Raw genomic sequence first — 18007 nt, forward strand, 5'->3', positions numbered from 1 at the left:
CATACAAACTATTATAGTTGTATATATATTATAATTGGCAGAAAGATGTAATTCTCTCCACATTTCATTCTTTTAAAAGTCAATATTGGCCTTTCTGGTTATTTACTTATATATTTTTTTCCTGATGATAGCCTGATATCCTAAAGGAATTCCCAAGTACCATTTTAACCTCTAGAAATCCAATAGCATCTTCTTAAAAAATGGAAGTAAATTTCCTTTGTTTTGCAGTGTTTGTTTCTTGGTCTTGACCTGTTTGCTTTAATAGCGCTTGATTTTCAACTTAAAGCTGGGTGTTCCTGGCATTTTTTTCTTCCTCTACTTGTCTGATTGCTCTATCTGATTGTTTTTGCTAGCTCCTCTTTTATAGTCCTGCCCCTTTGATCTCTAGAGCTTTCCAGGGTTTGGTCTTCAACCATCTTTCTTTCTGCTTACTCAAAACTGCTGCTGTCACCTCTGTGCATTTGACCCAACATCTGATCTTCCTCTCCCTTGAGTCTCAAATATCATTTTTGTTTTCTTGTTGCCCATCTCACCTGTATGCTTTTCTAGTACCTCAAATTAATCATTCCCCAAACCAAGCACATCATTTCATCCTTAAACAGTTCTACTTTCTCAAAATGGCACTGTCCTTCTCTTGATTACACAACGATGACTCAAGGTCATCTTTAACTTTTCCCTCTTCCTTACCCATCACAATGTCTCTGGAATTTGACTTATATTTGTTCCCATGTCCTCTTTATTGGGGACACACTTCCCTATAGTCCTTTTATTCTTCACTTAATTCCTCATGAAGTCTTGAGTAACATATGAAAGTAACCCCTTCTTCCTTTGGATTCCTGTATCATTAGATTTAATGGCTCTTAAACCATTCATCACATTCATTCCTACATTAAAGTTATTTAGGGGCACCTCAGTGGCTCAGTTGGTTGAGCAACCGACTTCAGCTCAGGTCATGATCACATGGTTCATGAGTTCAAGCCCTGCGTTGGCCTCTGTGCTGACAGCTCAGAGCCTGGAACCTGATTCCGATTCTGCCTCTCCCCTGCTCACGCTCTGTCTCTCTCTCTAAAAAAATAAATAAACAATAAAAAAAATTTTTTAAGTTATGTCTGCACTCTCCTACCTCTCTTACTAGACTGAGCATTTGAGGGCAAGATCTGTTTTTTTTGTTTTTTTGTTTTTTTATTCCCAGAATACAGTATGTGCTCAGCCTCTGTAGTAAGTGCTCAGCATGTTTGTTGAAAGAATAAATGCAATGAATGTCTAATACTATTACATTCAGAGAATACTTATCAGATACACTGGGAGAGGCTTAGGTCCTTGTGGAAAAATAATTATATGATGAGTAATATTTTATGTTTTGTTAATTGAAAAATAAAACTTTTTTTAGGTGTCAAATTGGTTTGCTAATGCAAGACGTCGGCTTAAGAATACTGTTCGACAGCCAGACTTAAGCTGGGCTCTAAGAATAAAGTTGTACAACAAATATGTTCAAGGAAATGCTGAGCGGCTTAGTGTAAGCAGCGATGATTCGTGTTCTGAAGGTTTGTTAATATTTTTATTTTGTTTTGCCTCCATTAATAAGAAGTTCACCCCAATTGCTATTTTTAAGGTTGACTCCACAAAATATGATGGCGCCATAATGGTTCTTTCTTTTTTACTGCATGAGGTAACTTCACTTTTACAATACTATAAATGACCAACAGAATTATGGCTGCTTCCTCTTGTTTATAGATTTATCGTGTGTCAGAATAACATTTTCTCTGAAATTCATTAAAGTTAAAATACCACAGGGAGAGATTACATAGATTCCTGCTTCCTTTGCCTAAAAATTAATCTTGAATATCAAGGATAATTTTATACACTTTAAATATTCTTTCTTTATGTATATATTAAATGATTAACTGTAACAGTTGGGAGGCTGGGGGAAAAGTATATGTAAGTACTACCTAGTGATATTTTTCTCCCTTAGATGGAGAAAATCCTCCAAGAAATCATATAAATGAAGGGGGCTATAATAATCCAGTTCACCATCCTGTGATTAAAAGTGAGAGCTCAGTCATAAAAGCTGAAGTGAGGCCAGAGTCACGGGCCAGTGAGGACTACGTATCACCCCCAAAATACAAGAGCAGCTTATTGAATCGTTACCTTAACGACTCTTTGAGACATGTCATGGCCACAAACGCTGCCATGATGGGAAAGACAAGGCAAAGAAACCATTCGGGATCTTTTAGTTCCAATGAATTTGAGGAAGAATTGGTGTCCCCTTCATCATCGGAAACCGAAGGCAACTTTGTCTATCGTACAGGTAAGTCCATGCTTTTCATGATACCTTGTTTAAAACAGAACTAAAACTGCAGCAAGGGGGTTATTTCAACAGGTATCAAGGCATAATTTTTATTGCTTTCCCACAAGATTATTCACATATAGCCCATAATTTCATTTAAAAGCTTTTGTTTTGTTTTTAATTACCAGATGTGCTTGTTAGTAGATGATGGTTTACTGGGGATTTTCATTCTTAATAATAGAGATGAGAATTCTCATCTTCATAGTAATTTTTAATCTCAATGATACCCTTTCTTGGAGGAGAAATTCCCTGAAGATAACCAGCCATGCAAATCCTTTGTATTTCACCTTTTCTCTTAAATTCTTTGATGGCTAATAATGGTGGAAAATGAACACAAATTAGCATAGGTGCCAAGACTCTTGTGAAGGAAAAGTGTAGGTCTGGCTTAAATTGCTTTGGAAATTTTACTTTTATTCCTAGAAAGCACAAGTAGTGCTGATAAATAGCTTTGAAATTTTTACTTTTATTCCAAAACTAATGATTGATTTCTGTCTGTCCAGAACTTTCTGATGGAGTAGTGAGTTTGGTAAAAATTTCTTTCTTGACTTCAGTTTCCAGAGAGTTTTGTTCATAAAGAGTGTTTGAGCTACTTGCTTCAGACCAAAGGATATGTGTGACTTACATCTGGTATAGGTAAGAGTCCAGGTCCTGGAAATGACTTCAAATGAGACTTATAAATGTTAGAGCTGGAAGTAACTTCAGAAAGCATCTACACTAGCCATGTTATATCATTGATAAGAAAACCCAGACCAGGAACACATAGCTAGTTACTCTTCTCCAGATGAGTAATACAGCTGAGCCTGAACAAGAAGTAGGAAAACCTAACTACTACCAGACCATGATGACTGTTACTGTTACATCTACTTCCACCAATCATTTATTACCAGACCCTCTGCTAAATACTGCATAAACGTTGCTGCATGTAGTCCTTGTAAGGACCTTAATATGTGAACTGTAGGGCTTTATAAAAGAATTTAAATTTGGTCTATTTAATACACCTTTCAGATTATTTAACCAGAGGTCTTCTTTTCAAATGTCTACAAATGTGTACAAGATATGTTATCTGTGAGGATTCAGAGAAAATCTGAACATATTTGTTTTACTTAAAAATTTTTTTAATGTTTATTCATTTTTTGAGAGAGAGGGAGACAGAGCATGAGCAGGAGAGGGGCAGAGAGAGAGGGAGATACAGAATCTGAAGGAGGCTCCAGGCTCCGAGCTGTCAGCACAGAGCCTGATATGGGGCTTTAACTCACGAACCATGAGATCATGACCTAAGCCAAGTCAGACACATAACCGATTGAGCTACTTAGGCATCCCCTCAACACATTTTTAAAGACTTAAATCAACCACATTTTCTGTTTGCAGCTCCAGCTCCAACAATGAAACAACTCCAAATGCTCTGAGACACAAAATTAGTCTTGCAAATAATAATTGGGTCTACGAAGAATTAAAAGATGCAATAAAAGATAGCAATAACAAAAATTTTAAAACTACATACTAACATCTAACTAATGTGACCAGAAAAGAACTTGGAGATAATTCAGAGTTTCATGAATTTTATTGAAAAGATAGGGAAGAATAGGAAATCAAGTCATTCAAGATAATTGAAAAAAGAATAAAAACAAAAAAATGTTAAAATGGAAAGCTGAAAACTAGATAAATAAAGATGACTCTTTGAAAGCAATACTAAAAGAAAGCAAAAATTGGTACAGAATAAAGTTGGAAATGAAAAAGGATCTATAGCAATCAATATATAGTTATTAAAAATATTTTGTAAATTATGGTGTGTTATACACAATTGTTTGACAATATACCATATGCAAATGTGTAGATGAAGTGGTATTATCCATGCAAATTAGACTATAAAATTATAATGAGAAAAGTTATAAATGACCGCTGATGCAGGAAAAATAAAGGTTTTTAGGAAGACTCCATGTACAAAACACATGATTTGATGGATTCAGTGGATTTTTTCCAAACTTTGAAGAAATAATTAATTCTCATGCTTTTTGCATTTTTCCCAAGCATGTAAAAATAAGGGAAGTATGTCAGTTTTTAAAAATGTAAATGTTATCCTAATCCAAAGCCAGATTAAAATAGCATAAAAATCAACCTTTTATTTATGATCTTGACACTGACTATAAAGCAACATGAGAAATAACTGATAGCATAAGGCTGAGTGAAAAACAATTTAAAATTGTGGAAACATTGAATGCAATTGTGACATTACAAATATGTATGGACAGAAACAAGGAAGATATTTTGGAAACAATGAAAATTAATTTTGATTAGGTGGGATAATTGAAGGTCTATTATTTTTTTTTAATTTCTTACACATTTCTTTATGTTGCCCAGTAAAAACAAATTTGAAATTTACCCAATGTGATGAGTCTTATGAAAATGCATGCTCTTGGGGGCCCTGGGTGGCTCAGTTGGTTAGGCATCCAACTTCAGCTCAGGTCATGGTCTCATGGTTTGTGAGTTCAAGCCCTTCATAGGGCTCTGCACTAATAGCTTGGAGTCTGGAGCTGCTTCAGATTCTGTCTCCTTCTTTCTCTGCCCCTCCCCCACTTCTCTCTCTCCCCCCTCTCTCTGTCTCTCTCTCTCAAAAATAAATAAACATTTGAAAAATTATTTAAAATAAGAAAATGCATGCTCTTTTCAAAGATGATAAAATAGAAAACTAAAGAGTGAATAGCATGCCTGTATAGTTGATGCTTCCCAAAGTGAAATATCTTAGCCATTTATTTTTATTAAAGTCTTCAATGGCCTATTCATTTGCCAAGTTCTATTTTTAAATAAAAATCTTTTTTTTTAGTTATGCAAGCAATGAGAAAACAGCCTAGACATCCAAACTTCTGGTTTTCCATGCATGTGTATAAGCTTTTAAAAGAACAGAATACATTTTTTGGTTTTGTGGATAGAGAACTGAGAAGGACTAGTGGTCTAAGCCTGGTCTGCTAAATCTCAGCCCGAAACAATAAATGACTGTCTTCTAGGGGAAGCAAGTGACAATGTTGCTGCAACTGTATCTGGCTGATACCACTCCTGCATAAATACTAGAACAGAGGATTTCAGCAAATACTTTCTGATCAACTGCTATGGTTTTCTCTGGCATGCAGGCTTATTCTGAATTCCTTCAATTTCTTCTGGTTTTATCTTTCTTTTTTCACCTAAATAGGAACCCTGTAAATCTGTTATTAAACACCACTCCCCTCCCCCATCCCAGTTTCATAGTAGTGCAAAGATTTCAACTTTCAAATTCTTTTTCAAAAATAGATCACCTTTATACACAATTTCTTAGTTTATCTATGCTCAAACGATTTTATTCATTTTTCCACCCATTTTTGCTATCTTATGAAACATTTCATTAATGATATAGAATCAAAAGGCCAAATGAAAGAGTTGGTATGTGGAAGGATACTGCATCGCTGAATTTTATTTCACTTGTTCTTGTTAAATTCTAGGAGAATGAAGCCCACTAGATTATAAAGCAATCCTAATTGAAACATATAGGTGAATAGAACTCTTTTCTAAGTTAGTGTGAATTAATCAGATTAACTTTCTCCATTTGACTGACATCAACGTAGATGCAAACATGTTTTTGTTGATTTTATGTAGACATTAAATATTTCTCTGTCATCTGCAGTCTCTCCATCATGTAGAAAAAATAAAGATTTTTATTTTCAAGGGGTGTAATAGGCTTTTAACACTTATTGGCTAAAGAAAGCATTTTTGAGAGCAGAAATTATACCATTAGAAATGATTAGAATTATTAAGGTTATTGCTTCTAAAAACAAATAATAGTCAAGAAAATTTAGTCACTCGGTGTTGTCTATTGAATTAAGTTATCTAATGGATGGTTAATGGATGACAATTTTCAGGTATTTGATGGAGTAAATTCCCATTCCAAGCTGACTTCAAGGCCTCTCACCCTTCAATGAGTGTGCCCTCTGAGGTATCCTTAATATCCACCTCCATTCCCATTGAATCAGTACTGATACTCTCCAAATGGGACATTGTGAAGGAGCCATCTGTCATGTGCCACTTACAGAGTGAGGCCTCATGGAGCCTTTCCTGACTTGTATTTGAGTCTGATTTACCCTCAAAACCCTATTAAATTTCCTTTGTCGAAGTAGAGTGGGAAGGTTTCTAATAAGTGTACTGATGAGGGGAAGGAAAATCAGGCAAGTCATGAAATGAAATGTGTGGACTTCGCCCCACTTCTTTTGCTCAGCTTGGGGACAGGTCCCTGTTATGTTCTTTCCGTTTGCAGCTCACAACTTCTAAATGGCTAGTACATTTGAATGATTATTCTCTGAGCTCCACTGCTCTGCGAGTATATAATTCATAAATTTAACCAGCTCCCACAGGCTGAATGCTTAAACTTCATCTTGTTAAACTGTCTAAAATCCCTCTTAATTAGACACATCTGGTGCAGCCAAAACATATAGGTGAATACAACTAACTCTTTTCTATGTTAGTGTGAATTAAACAGATTAGCTTCCCCTCCACCTGACTAAGGTGAATATCCCTGAAGAAATGGAGATTTTTTGATTGAAAGAAAAAAGGAGTCACTTATTTCATGCACAGAATTCTCTGGAAGGTAGAGCCCCTTTGGATGGCCTGCCAGAGTTGGAGCAAAAAAACAGAACCAGGGATTTTGGTCACTAAGGAAGGAACTAGGAGTTAGAAAGTGTGAATGGAGGGGGGCGCCTGGGTGGCTTAGTAGGTTAAGCATCCGACTTCAGCTCAGGTCATGATCTCACAGTTCGTGAGTTCAAGCCCTGTATCGGGCTCTGTACTGACAGCCTGGAGCCTGTTTCGGATTCTGTGTCTCCCTCTCTCTCTGCCCCTACCCCACTCATGCTCTGTCTCTCTCTGTCTCAAAAAATAAGTAAACTATAAAAAAAGATTAAAAAAAAAATAGAAAGTGTGAATGGAGGCCAGAGGCTAAATGCCATTTCCAAACATTTTTCTCAGCTAATTGATGCCCACCAAGAGGAGAAATGTTCTTTTTTCTCTCTCTCTTCCTGCATATGCATGTACTTTAGAATTTAAGCTGGCATTATCAGTAGTAAAACCCAGGTATGCTAATGAGTTCAGTAAACCATTGGATTAGCCTGGATTTAACCTTTTTGGCATGGCTTCTTTGAAGATGTGCTCCCTCAGTTCTAAGCAGCTGACTTCACAGGTACATTTCTGAGATACAGTCCACTCATATAAGAGGGGCTCTTTCATGCATTCATTCCACATACAAAAACATTTATTAAGAACCACACTACACAGGCCCTGTTCTAGGCTCACTGGAGCCCTGTGTTTAGTGCTAGGCTGCTCATCCAAGAAACCCTTGTTAAAAGAAGGAGAAGAAAGGGGCGCCTGGGTGGCTTAGTCGGTTAAGCGTCCGACTTTTGCTTAGGTCATGATCTCGCGGTTCGTGGGTTCGAGCCCCACATCGGGCTCTGTGCTGACTGCCAGCTCAGAGCCTGGAGCCTCTTTTAGAGTCTGTGTCTTCCTCTCTCTCTGACCCTCCCCTGCTCATGCTGTCTCTCTCTCTCTCTCTCCTGGAAATAAATAAAAATATTAAAAAAAAAAAAGGAGAAGAAAGATTTAAAGAGCTGTCTTGGCAGATCTTTTTGAACAGTGAATACTCACTTCTAATTTATATATTTCATCAATTTCAGGTTTTGTGTTTGTGGGTAGATTAAAGAAAGCTTCATGGGAGTCAGGGGAGGGCTTTGTTAAGAGCCACTTGTTAAGATAATAGGTGTCTCTATGTACATGCTAGTTCCCCTATGGGATTTTGTTGACCAGTAATTCTGCTTTGGATACTTTTATCCTGTTTTATTTCCCTTTTTGTGCCTGTCACGTCCTTGTTTTTAGTGAAAGAACTAAGCTTTGCCCTTTTGGATGATTCCAGACATTCTTTTCCTGGCTTGCAAATGACTGCTGATGTACTGCAGCAGAGAATAAAAAACCCTCTATCACCAGCCCGGTTGGTGACATTTAAAGGATACTTGAAAGGTTATCCAATTCCTTGTCTTATATCCTTACTACAATAATACCTCACCTATCAAACACCATCTGGGAATGAGGTATTCCACAGAAACGAAATTTCCAGATAGAAACTTAAGTACCAATTTTAATATAGAATTTTCTGCTCTCTTAGCTTATAATACTAAACACAGCATGTGAGGTGAGCTTCAATATCCTCTCTCCTCTAAACTACCTCCTCGTATTGCTTTTTATATGATATTCCACCCTTTTAAATCAGTAATCTTGGGATTAACCACAGTCCGAAACTTGCCCCTAACAACTTTGAATAAAGATTGATATCTTTCAGATAGCATGTTGAAAAGAATTTTTCCTAATTACTTACTCCAAAACAGTACTCACTTATGTGAGATCTACAGACCTTCTGATTTTTGGGTAGGCGTGGGGTTACTATAGAAATATCAAAACTTAGGCAGGATATTCAGAACACCATAGATTTTTAAATATGTATCAGTGATGACGATGGCAGAACATTCATATGGAATGTTTAAAAAGTAGCTTGATTTTTTAAGTTAAATGTTCTTTATAGATTCACTTGCAACATTTAAATGAAATTGCATAAACGTTCCATCTCCTGAGGAAAACTGAGAGATTAATGGCAAACAAAAATAGAAAAAGAGAACAAATATTGGCATCAGCAGTTTGCTGGCTCCTTCGGGGGTAGCTCTTCATTCACTTTGTTATTTGGTATCATGTGAGAGGCTGGAAAAATCTAAATGTAAATACTGAGACCCACAGCCCCAGAAAACAACGTGGCTTACAAACAGATCGAAAGTATATGGCAGCTTAGTTTAGAAAATGCACAATTTCTAAGGACCATGTTTGGTCCTGATGTTTTCTGTCCTTTTACATGGTGTTTCTTCCATGTGGTACCTAAGAACGACAGCAACACCGATATCACATTTGTGTGAATGTTAGACACACTGCTTTTCTGAAATGCAGTTGCTTGTCTCTTCTTTTGTGCTGATTCCCACTGCCTTATGTGCATTAAAAGCTCTTTGAGGCCCTGAAGTGGGGTTTTATTTATTTTATAGTCCCCTTAGCACTTAGTACAGTGTCTTTCACATATTTGCCCCATAACTGTTACTTTAGTGAGTTAGTATTTTAATGATGCGATGTCTTTTGCTTCTTAAACCTTGAAAGACATTTTAGTGTGCACATATATACGTCAATCTGTGTCTGTGAACATGACAAAAAAAAAATGATCTTGAATACATTTAAATGGCTTAAAAAAAAAAAAGCAAGTGCGGAGAAGTTAAAGCCAGAGGAAAAGAGTAAAAAAAAAAAAATGTAGCTGAAAACTCTGAGATGTTGAAGGGATTCAAAATAATAACTTAGAAACTATAAAATGAAACTAAACAATTTTCAAGTAAAAAAGTGACTTTCAGGAAAATGCCAGGATGATAAATGGAAAAGGTTGGCTAGTTTTAAAAACCCAACAAAGAATAAAATTTATAGTAGATAGACAAATAAAAACAGATATCTGTTGACTGTCTCACACAACCATGTGAGATCTGAGAAAGAAAGCATAGGTTTAGATCCACTGATTTAAACTCTTGTGCCTCCTTTGATCTCAGGATTGACACGACAGCTTGGACTTTTTAAAAGAGTGACTATTTTTAATCCTGTAATACAATTGGAGAGAATCTATGCAGAAATTTTACATTTTCTCCTACATTTTTACATATTTTCCTGTGAAACACAAGTTTATCAGTCTGAAATTTTGATTCTCTAACTTGCCATTACTTTTCTGCCGGAGTTGAGGGGGTTGTAATTGATTGTATGATACTGCGTGAATTTCAGACTTGCTGGAGTGGTCAGTCACATCCTGGTGCTGTTTCATAGAAGTGCTTGTTCATGTCACTATATTTAAGCCTGTGTCAGTATTTCCATTAAGAGACTTTTTTCATTCCCTAAGGTTTCTAAATAAGTCATAAAAATTCAAGCCCAACTCAAAGCTGGCATAAAAGGGCTTTTTTTTTCTTCTCTTATGTATAAGGAACATAAGTGCATAACTCCCACTAGTTCTAAATTTGGTTAGATTTGTAAACTCTTTACACACCAAACAGATCAAATAAGATCCATTGACACCTCTCCAGTCTGGGACTAAAAGGGATGTCAAAAACTTTTTACTGTCTGTGAAAATAATAAGACATTCTATTTAATGAATATGGAAGTGGTTTCTTTTCTTTCTTTCTTTTTTGGTTAGCTGTAGTTAGTTTTTCCCTTCTGCCTCCCTACTTTGTTTCTAAAATTAAACAGGTATTTTTCTATGTCAAAATGTGTCTTGTTGATGTAACAGAATTTTTACTCAGAATAAATATGTGTTTTCTTCCAGGCCAGAATTTTGCTACTTTTAAATTTTGGAAGCTTCTGCTCTTGTTTTCTGGTAGAAATTATATCATTTATAATTATGAGTTTGGGGGAAGCAAATAAAGAACAACTTTGTTCCCTCACAAATGAAATTGCTCTTTTGCAAAATTTGAATTTTCTCTTTGTTTTCAATGTAGATGAAAGACAGCATGTTTAATGCAGAATGCCTTTTTTCTCCCTTTCTTCTTTAACAACAACTTTGTTACCTAATTTCTCTCCTTTTCATTGTACTAAAGAAATAGTCAAAGATTTTTATAAACCCGACAGTGAACTTTAAAGGATCCTCTAGTTCAATTCTCGAATTTGCAGATTCAGAAATTGCTTTAGGCTCTATACAAGGCATTGAAATTGTTAGTTTTTTGGATATGAGTTGCTTTGTTGCTTGGAGATATGATCCAGATCCTTGGTACAATTAGTCTAACTGCTTTGGGCAATTTCAGCTACTTAATTGAGTTTTACTTTTAAATAAAAGTAAATATTTAAACATTAGTGTTGAGTTTTTGAAAGCTTAGGCTAGATATGTGTGCATTTAAAATTTTTTTCTCAATTGTAACGGCTGCAGTAGAAAGGTCTTTACACATGTTTTTGGACTACAGGTTGTAATAGGCACCATTACCTAGGGATCCTCCTTTGGTTACTGAGAGAATTATCAACGGTTTGCAGGAAATGCCTAAAAGTTAATACTGCTAGTGTGTGTGTCTCTGCATGTATGTATGGTCATAGTGGTCATAATTGAATTGAATGTAGTTAGGAAGACAAAGCGGCTTTTGTAAATGACCAGTGGTATCTTCCCTCTCCCTTTTGCGCACACTGGAGGCACTGAGTCCTTCCTTACGTGGTAGAGGTTAGAAAAAACTTGGATGATAATAATAACAACCCAAAGGGAAAATGGTTTGGGGAAGACAGATTAGTCTCAGGTTTGAACAATAACATTGCTCATCCACTTAGGTACTCCTAGTCAGAAAAGCGAGCCATGACTCAGGACAGTAGGACACTATAGTGCAAGATACACTGAGGTATTGCAGAGTCTACTTCACCTTTTGCATCTCCTCGGTCAGGCACATCACTAGGTGTACCTAGAAAAAGTAAAACTAAAGTTTAGACTTTGCTGTCTCACAGATTCGGGCAGCCCCTTAGTGATGGCACTGTGAGGATGATCTCAAGTGCATGTTGTGTCTCCCACAGTCCCTGAACTGCAGATAGGGTTAAAAACAGCTTCTTGCCCACCTACTTCCATGCTTTGAGTATCCTTGATACAGTGACCAAGATGAACATCTTTGACAGAAATAATGTGTTCCCTTTTTGATGCCATTACAAACACTCGCACACACACACATACATACAGTACACACAAACAGTTTTACCTTTGATCAGTGATAAAGAGAACAAACAATTTTAAACGGTGACTTTGAGATGAACATTTTGGTAATACAACATTAAAACGGAAGACAACACAAATGAAAACGAAAGCTTTTCAAGTGGTGAAAGGTGGTCAGAGACAATCATTCGTGAAATGGGATTTCCAAGAAACAGTTGGCTCTTTAAATTTTCACGTAGCTGCTTGTGTATTTAAAATTTAGAACTGATAGTCCCTTCGATTGAGCCAGAGTCAGGTTATGGTGGACAAAGCTCTCAGTATGGCAGAGACATTTCAAGTAAGAATGCCCTGTTCTGCCAAAACTGTCATTATGACACTAAAATGTACCCTTTTGCTAAGGGCCAGAATCCAGAGCCTCTCCTTCCAGTTTTTACACTGATTTAGACAACAGATGCATAAAAGGCAACGTGGTATTCAGGATCATTTGTCACATGGCTTCAGGGCAAGAAGATGGCTATCTGGCAGGAGGAAGAATTCCTTAAATGTTACTGGGTCTTACATTTCTAAATGTAAAATCCCTGGCCAGAAGCTGCTTGGTGCCAAGTGCCTTTGGTGTGATGTCGTAGCCTAACTCGAAGCAAGATGGTTGCAATATTGTGGCTACTTGAGAACCCACGTAGGCTCCTCTAGTTTGCAACTGAGTTTAAACCCATTGTTTTGCATTTTCTTTTATCCGTGTCTTGACTGCATTTTTTGTCTCGGTGTTTGTTTGTGTTTCACTCTCTCCCTCCTTTAATTCTTCCTGAGCCGCTAAATCTCTCCAGCTGGATCAAGGAATTTTTTCACAACTTTGTCAGTAGTGCAGTTGGTCTTGTCTTAGTTTTTACTGTGTCTCGTGGGTTCCTTTACTTCAGTCCTTTTCAGAAATATGGCACCAATTCAGATTTACTCATAACCCATTGGGCTTCTGGTTTGTCTAACCTGTGTACTTTTTTTACTTCAGATTTTTTTATTTATATTTTTTTCTTAAAATGTGCTTTAAAATGTATAAACATCAATCATCTGGACTAGTAATTTTCAACTATCTTGAAAGGTGTTTGAGGACTATTTCATGGTTACTATGATTGAAGCAGTAAAATTTAGTTTATAGTTACAATAACTTTCCTCTCATTAGGAAAATATAAAAAAGCTCAACTTTATGATTTCATGACATACGACCAACCCCCAAATACCATTCCTAATCCCTACCCTCTAACATACACACTCAGTGAAATGCTAGTAGGAAGCTCAGAAAAGAACAATAAAGGCAAATGATCTGTGTTCTATTTGACTTCATCCCTTCTCTTAGGTACTTTAATTAAAATGATAGTGTAAAGGTCTGAGTAGAGATTCTGTTGAGGCAATGTAAGTTTAATCTGTATCTTGACGATAGTTAAATTCCTACTGTTTCGTATGTGGTTTGGAATATGACTTTGCTGGGTCCAGATATTCTCTGTAGTCAGCCTCTTTACCTGACCTGAGATGACCCACTTATAGATTAGGCCACAGGAAGTTATAAGGTGGAAAGAACAGATTTGCCTTGGACACCAGGAGCACTGTATGTAGCCAAAACTGCTAGCATTTGGGTATGTGTTCTTCATTAACCAAGGCCTTAGTTCCTTCAGCTGTCAAATGAGGGCATGTAAATGCCTTATGCCTTTGATAATCTGAGATTCTGTGAAATGTATAGGGAGAAAAGGAAGCCCACGGTTGACGGAAAGTCATAGTTAAATGCATGCCATTTTATCACTCTTAGAACCAGGACTTGGGCTCCAAGCCCAGCAACATTTCAAAGGAGCTTCAGGGGCATGGCTATAGTAAGCCCCCATGGTGGCAGGTAAAGGACCTTGTCCAGGGAGGGTACTGGGCCCTGAAGGTGGGTAAAGAGGCCAAGAGGGAAAAGGGCTTATGATTAAACATGTCAATGTGTTCTTTATGTCTTGTGTCACTTTTAGGAAGACCTATCCCAAGATTATAAAAGTTCGCTTTTACATTTTTTTCTACTACTTTTACTATTTTAATTGTACATTTATATAATTATACTCCACTTAAAAGTTTTTGTAAGTTACATGAAGTAATGATCTGACTTCTGGTTTTCCCCAACACAATCTGCTCCAACACAATTTATTGAGTACTTCTACACTTCCTTACTGACTTGAAATGCTACCTTTAGGGGTGCCTGGGTGGCTCAATCAGCTAAGCTTCCAACTTCGGTTCAGGTCATAATCTCACAGTTCGTAAGTTCAAGCCCCACATGGGACTCTCTGCTCTCAGCGCGCTGAGCCCGCTTCAGATCCTATGTCTCTCTGCCCCTCCCCTGCTTGTCCTTTCTCTCTCTCTCTCTCTCTCTCTACCTCCCTCCCTCCGTCTCTCCCTCTCTCCCTCTCTCTCTCTCTCTCTCTCTCTCAAAAACTAATCATTAAAAGAAAAGAAATGAGCACCTGGGTGGCTCAGTAGGTTAAGCATCCGACTTCAGCTCAGGTCATGATCTCGCAGTTCGTGAGTTCGAGCCCCTTGTTGGGCTCTGTGGTGACAGCTCAGAGCCTGGAACCAGCTTCCGATTCTGTGTCTCCCTCTCTCTCTGCCCCTCCCTCGCTCACACTCTGTCTCTCTCCCTTTCAAAAATAAATAAACATTAAAAAAAATGCTACCATTAGTATACTCTACCTTCCTTTATATGTGTCTATTTCTAGACTCTAATGTATTCCATCAAACTTTTAAAACACTCCTACATCAGTAGTACACTCTTTCCATGACTGTAGCATTATTGTGCGTTTTGACACATGGCAAGGTATGTCTGCTTGCAGTTTTTTCAAAATATTCTCAGCAAGGCTCTTGAATTTTCCTTTCCAGTTGAACTTCGGAATAAGATTGACAAGTTCCATTTTAAAAATTTCATTGGAAATTCACTTGGGATTGCATTGAATTTATATATTAATTTGGGGAATATTTTTATCCGTACAATACCAAGTCTTTCCACTCAGGAACATAGTATATTTTTTCCCACTTATTCTGATTATTTTCCAGGACATTCAATAAATTTTTATAGTTTTCTTTACATAGAGTTTGTGTATTTCTCATTAAATTATTAGATGTTTTATTTTGTTATTCTTATTGTTTCCATTGTGGCTAAGTTCTTATCTATTACATATTATAATAGTTATCATGGATATGTAGGAAATTTGTCAAGTTTTGTATATTCTTCGTATATTGTCTTATATTTTCTTTTATTGGATTGTCAAGGTACACACAAGCATATAACCTTCACATGGTAACAGTTTTATATATTTATTTTCCTCCTTTCTTTGTTTCCCTTCTTCCTTCCCTCCAGCAATTGCATCCCATTGACCAAATTTTCCAAAACAGTGTTGTAGTGATGGCAGACATTGAAGGGAGTTTTTCTTATATTTTACCATTAAATATAATGTTTGCAGAAAATTTCTGATATAATAACTTTCTCAAGGTAAGGATTCCCTTCCCATTCCTAGATTATTTAATAAGAGATTCTCTGCACTCCCAAAACACACTCATAACTAAATAGGTTATTAAAATTATCAGATGCTAATTCCACAGTTTTTGGCTCTCCTTTTTAATCTACTTAATTTGAGTAAATTTCCTAGTGTTTAGCTTTCCTTGAATTTTTGGAAAAAATCTATTAGATCACAATTTATCATTATTTTAACATATTTTTGGATTTGATTCATTAACAATTTATTTAGGTATTTTATATCAAAATTCTCAAGTAAGCTATGTTTATAATTTTCTTTTTTTCTAATGTTCTCCTTGCACAATTTTGAGTTTCCAGATATGCCAGTCTTGTGGAATGAGTTAGAAAGTTGTTCATCTTTTTTCTACTCTGGAAACATTTAAACAAAGTAAGGATTAGCTTTTCTGCGTGTCTTGAAGTTTGGAACGAGTTCACCTGTGAAATCATCTTGGTCTGGGATCCCTTGATTCTCTACTCTTCATCTCACACCTTTTCTCGTCCCCTTCCACGCCATTTGCAGCCACCTCAAATTTACCTTCCAGATCTCTCACTTGGTCTTCAGCTTCACTCCATCCATTCTACTGATTAACCTTTCTGCTTCAGTCTTTCCTTTAATTTTGGTATCTTGTTTTTATTTTCCAAGAACATCGTATTTTTTCTTATTGCTCCTTTCTCATAGCAGTCACGACCTCTGTAGATATTAGAAGTTACCTGAATTTCTACTCTGCACTTCTTTTTTTTTTAATTTTTTAAAATATTTATTTTTGAGAGAGACAGAGACAGAGCATGAGCCGGGAAGGGGCAGAGAGAGAGAGGGAGACACAGAATCTGAAGCAGGCTCCAAGCTCTGAGCTGTCAGCACAGAGCCCCATGCAGGGCTCAAACTCACAAATCATGAGTGCATGACCTGAGCCAAAGTCACAAGCTTAACCTACTGAGCCACCCAAGCACCCCTCTACTCTATACTTCTTAATGGCCTTTGCTAGGAGCTGTCTTTGTAGAGGTCCCCTAACTTGTTTAAAAAACATTTGTAGAAACTGTATCCTGGGCTCAGTGAGCTTACTTTATAAGCTGAGGAAGGAAAGGCATGGCCTCACTCTTCTGATGTCTGTTCTTTATGTTTTTGTTTTTAATGTTTATTTATTTTTGAGAGAGAGAGAGACAGAGACAGAGACACAGAGCATGAGCAGGGGAGGAGCAGAGAGAGAGGGAGACACAGAATCCAAAGAAGGCTCCAGGCTCTGAGCTGTCAGCACAGAGCCCCACAGGGGACTAAAACTCACGAATTGGGAGATCATGACCTGAGCCAAAGTCAGATGCTTAACCGACTGAGCCACCCAGCCGCCCCTGACATCTGTTCTTTAATCGTGGGAACCATGACTCTTCCCATGGCCCATTTTATTCTCTGTGAACTGCTGACTTGCAGTACCTTCTGTGCCCTGTTGGGGAAAGCATCTAACGCTTTGCCATGGTCTTGACCTCCACCTGTTTTGAGTTGCGGTTCTGTTTAGATTTCCTCATCAATTTAAAACCTTATGCATTTCATCTTTCATGAAATTTTCAACTTTTCTGATTTGACGACAGTACCCTTTTTTGTTTTTGAGCACTGCTTGGCATTTATTTGTTTTTAAATTTACATCCTGTAGTTTTAATGGGATTTTGAGAGAGGAGAAAATAAAGCTTATTCAGTGTACCATCTTAAAGGGAACTCTGTAATACAGACTGTTAGTAAATGATTTCATTATAAAATTATCATGTTGCTGATAGTTTTTAGTGGGAGTTTGCACACATTCAGAATTATGCATAGATTCTGAATATCAAAGGAATAATAAAGAGTAATTATACACAGAATGGAACATGGGAACTCCTGGAAAATTCTTGCTAGGTTTCATGTAGATAAACGTGACACATTATGATGGGTAACACTTTCCAAACTACAGTGCTTGAAATAAAGAGCTAAATAAAATTTAAATTAAAAAAATGCCTGTAATTATAATATGATATAGTAGTACCTGGCAGTCATCGACCTAAAAAATACAACACTTTTGAAATTGATTAGAATCTGAATGGATGCTACTTTACCCTGTGGTTAAGTATGTGGCAATATATGCTAGAACTAACTTTTCTTTTCATCCTTCCAGTGGAAAACTTAAGTTCTTTGTTTGAGTGAGTATTGTTGGGAATTTTTAAGTAAAAACAAGGAGCTAAAGAATTCCATTTCTTTTTGCCAATCTTTCCTTCAAGTAAAATGATCAATTAATGGAGCATTAAATAATCATATGCTTCAGATTGACACTTTGTACACTTTTGTACTTGGATTACTTTAATAATTTTTAGCTAGTGTAATAAATGTAGTTGATTAAAGTTATACATCAAAATAGAGATA

The 18007-nt window shown here is 36.7% G+C and overlaps 1 protein-coding gene across 1 annotated transcript in view; it reads left to right on the forward strand.

Annotated features, from left to right (window-relative positions):
* Positions 1–18007, forward strand: part of MKX (mohawk homeobox) — a 67286-nt gene that overhangs the window by 10617 nt on the left and 38662 nt on the right. The window contains 2 exon segments of the mRNA XM_077771774.1: positions 1391–1544; positions 1973–2308. Coding sequence (XP_077627900.1) covers positions 1391–1544; positions 1973–2308 — 490 coding nt within the window.

This window comes from Crocuta crocuta, unplaced genomic scaffold (genome assembly GCF_008692635.1).
Source record: "Crocuta crocuta isolate KB4526 unplaced genomic scaffold, BGI_CrCroc_1.0 scaffold457, whole genome shotgun sequence".
Taxonomy (NCBI): Eukaryota; Metazoa; Chordata; class Mammalia; order Carnivora; family Hyaenidae; genus Crocuta; species Crocuta crocuta.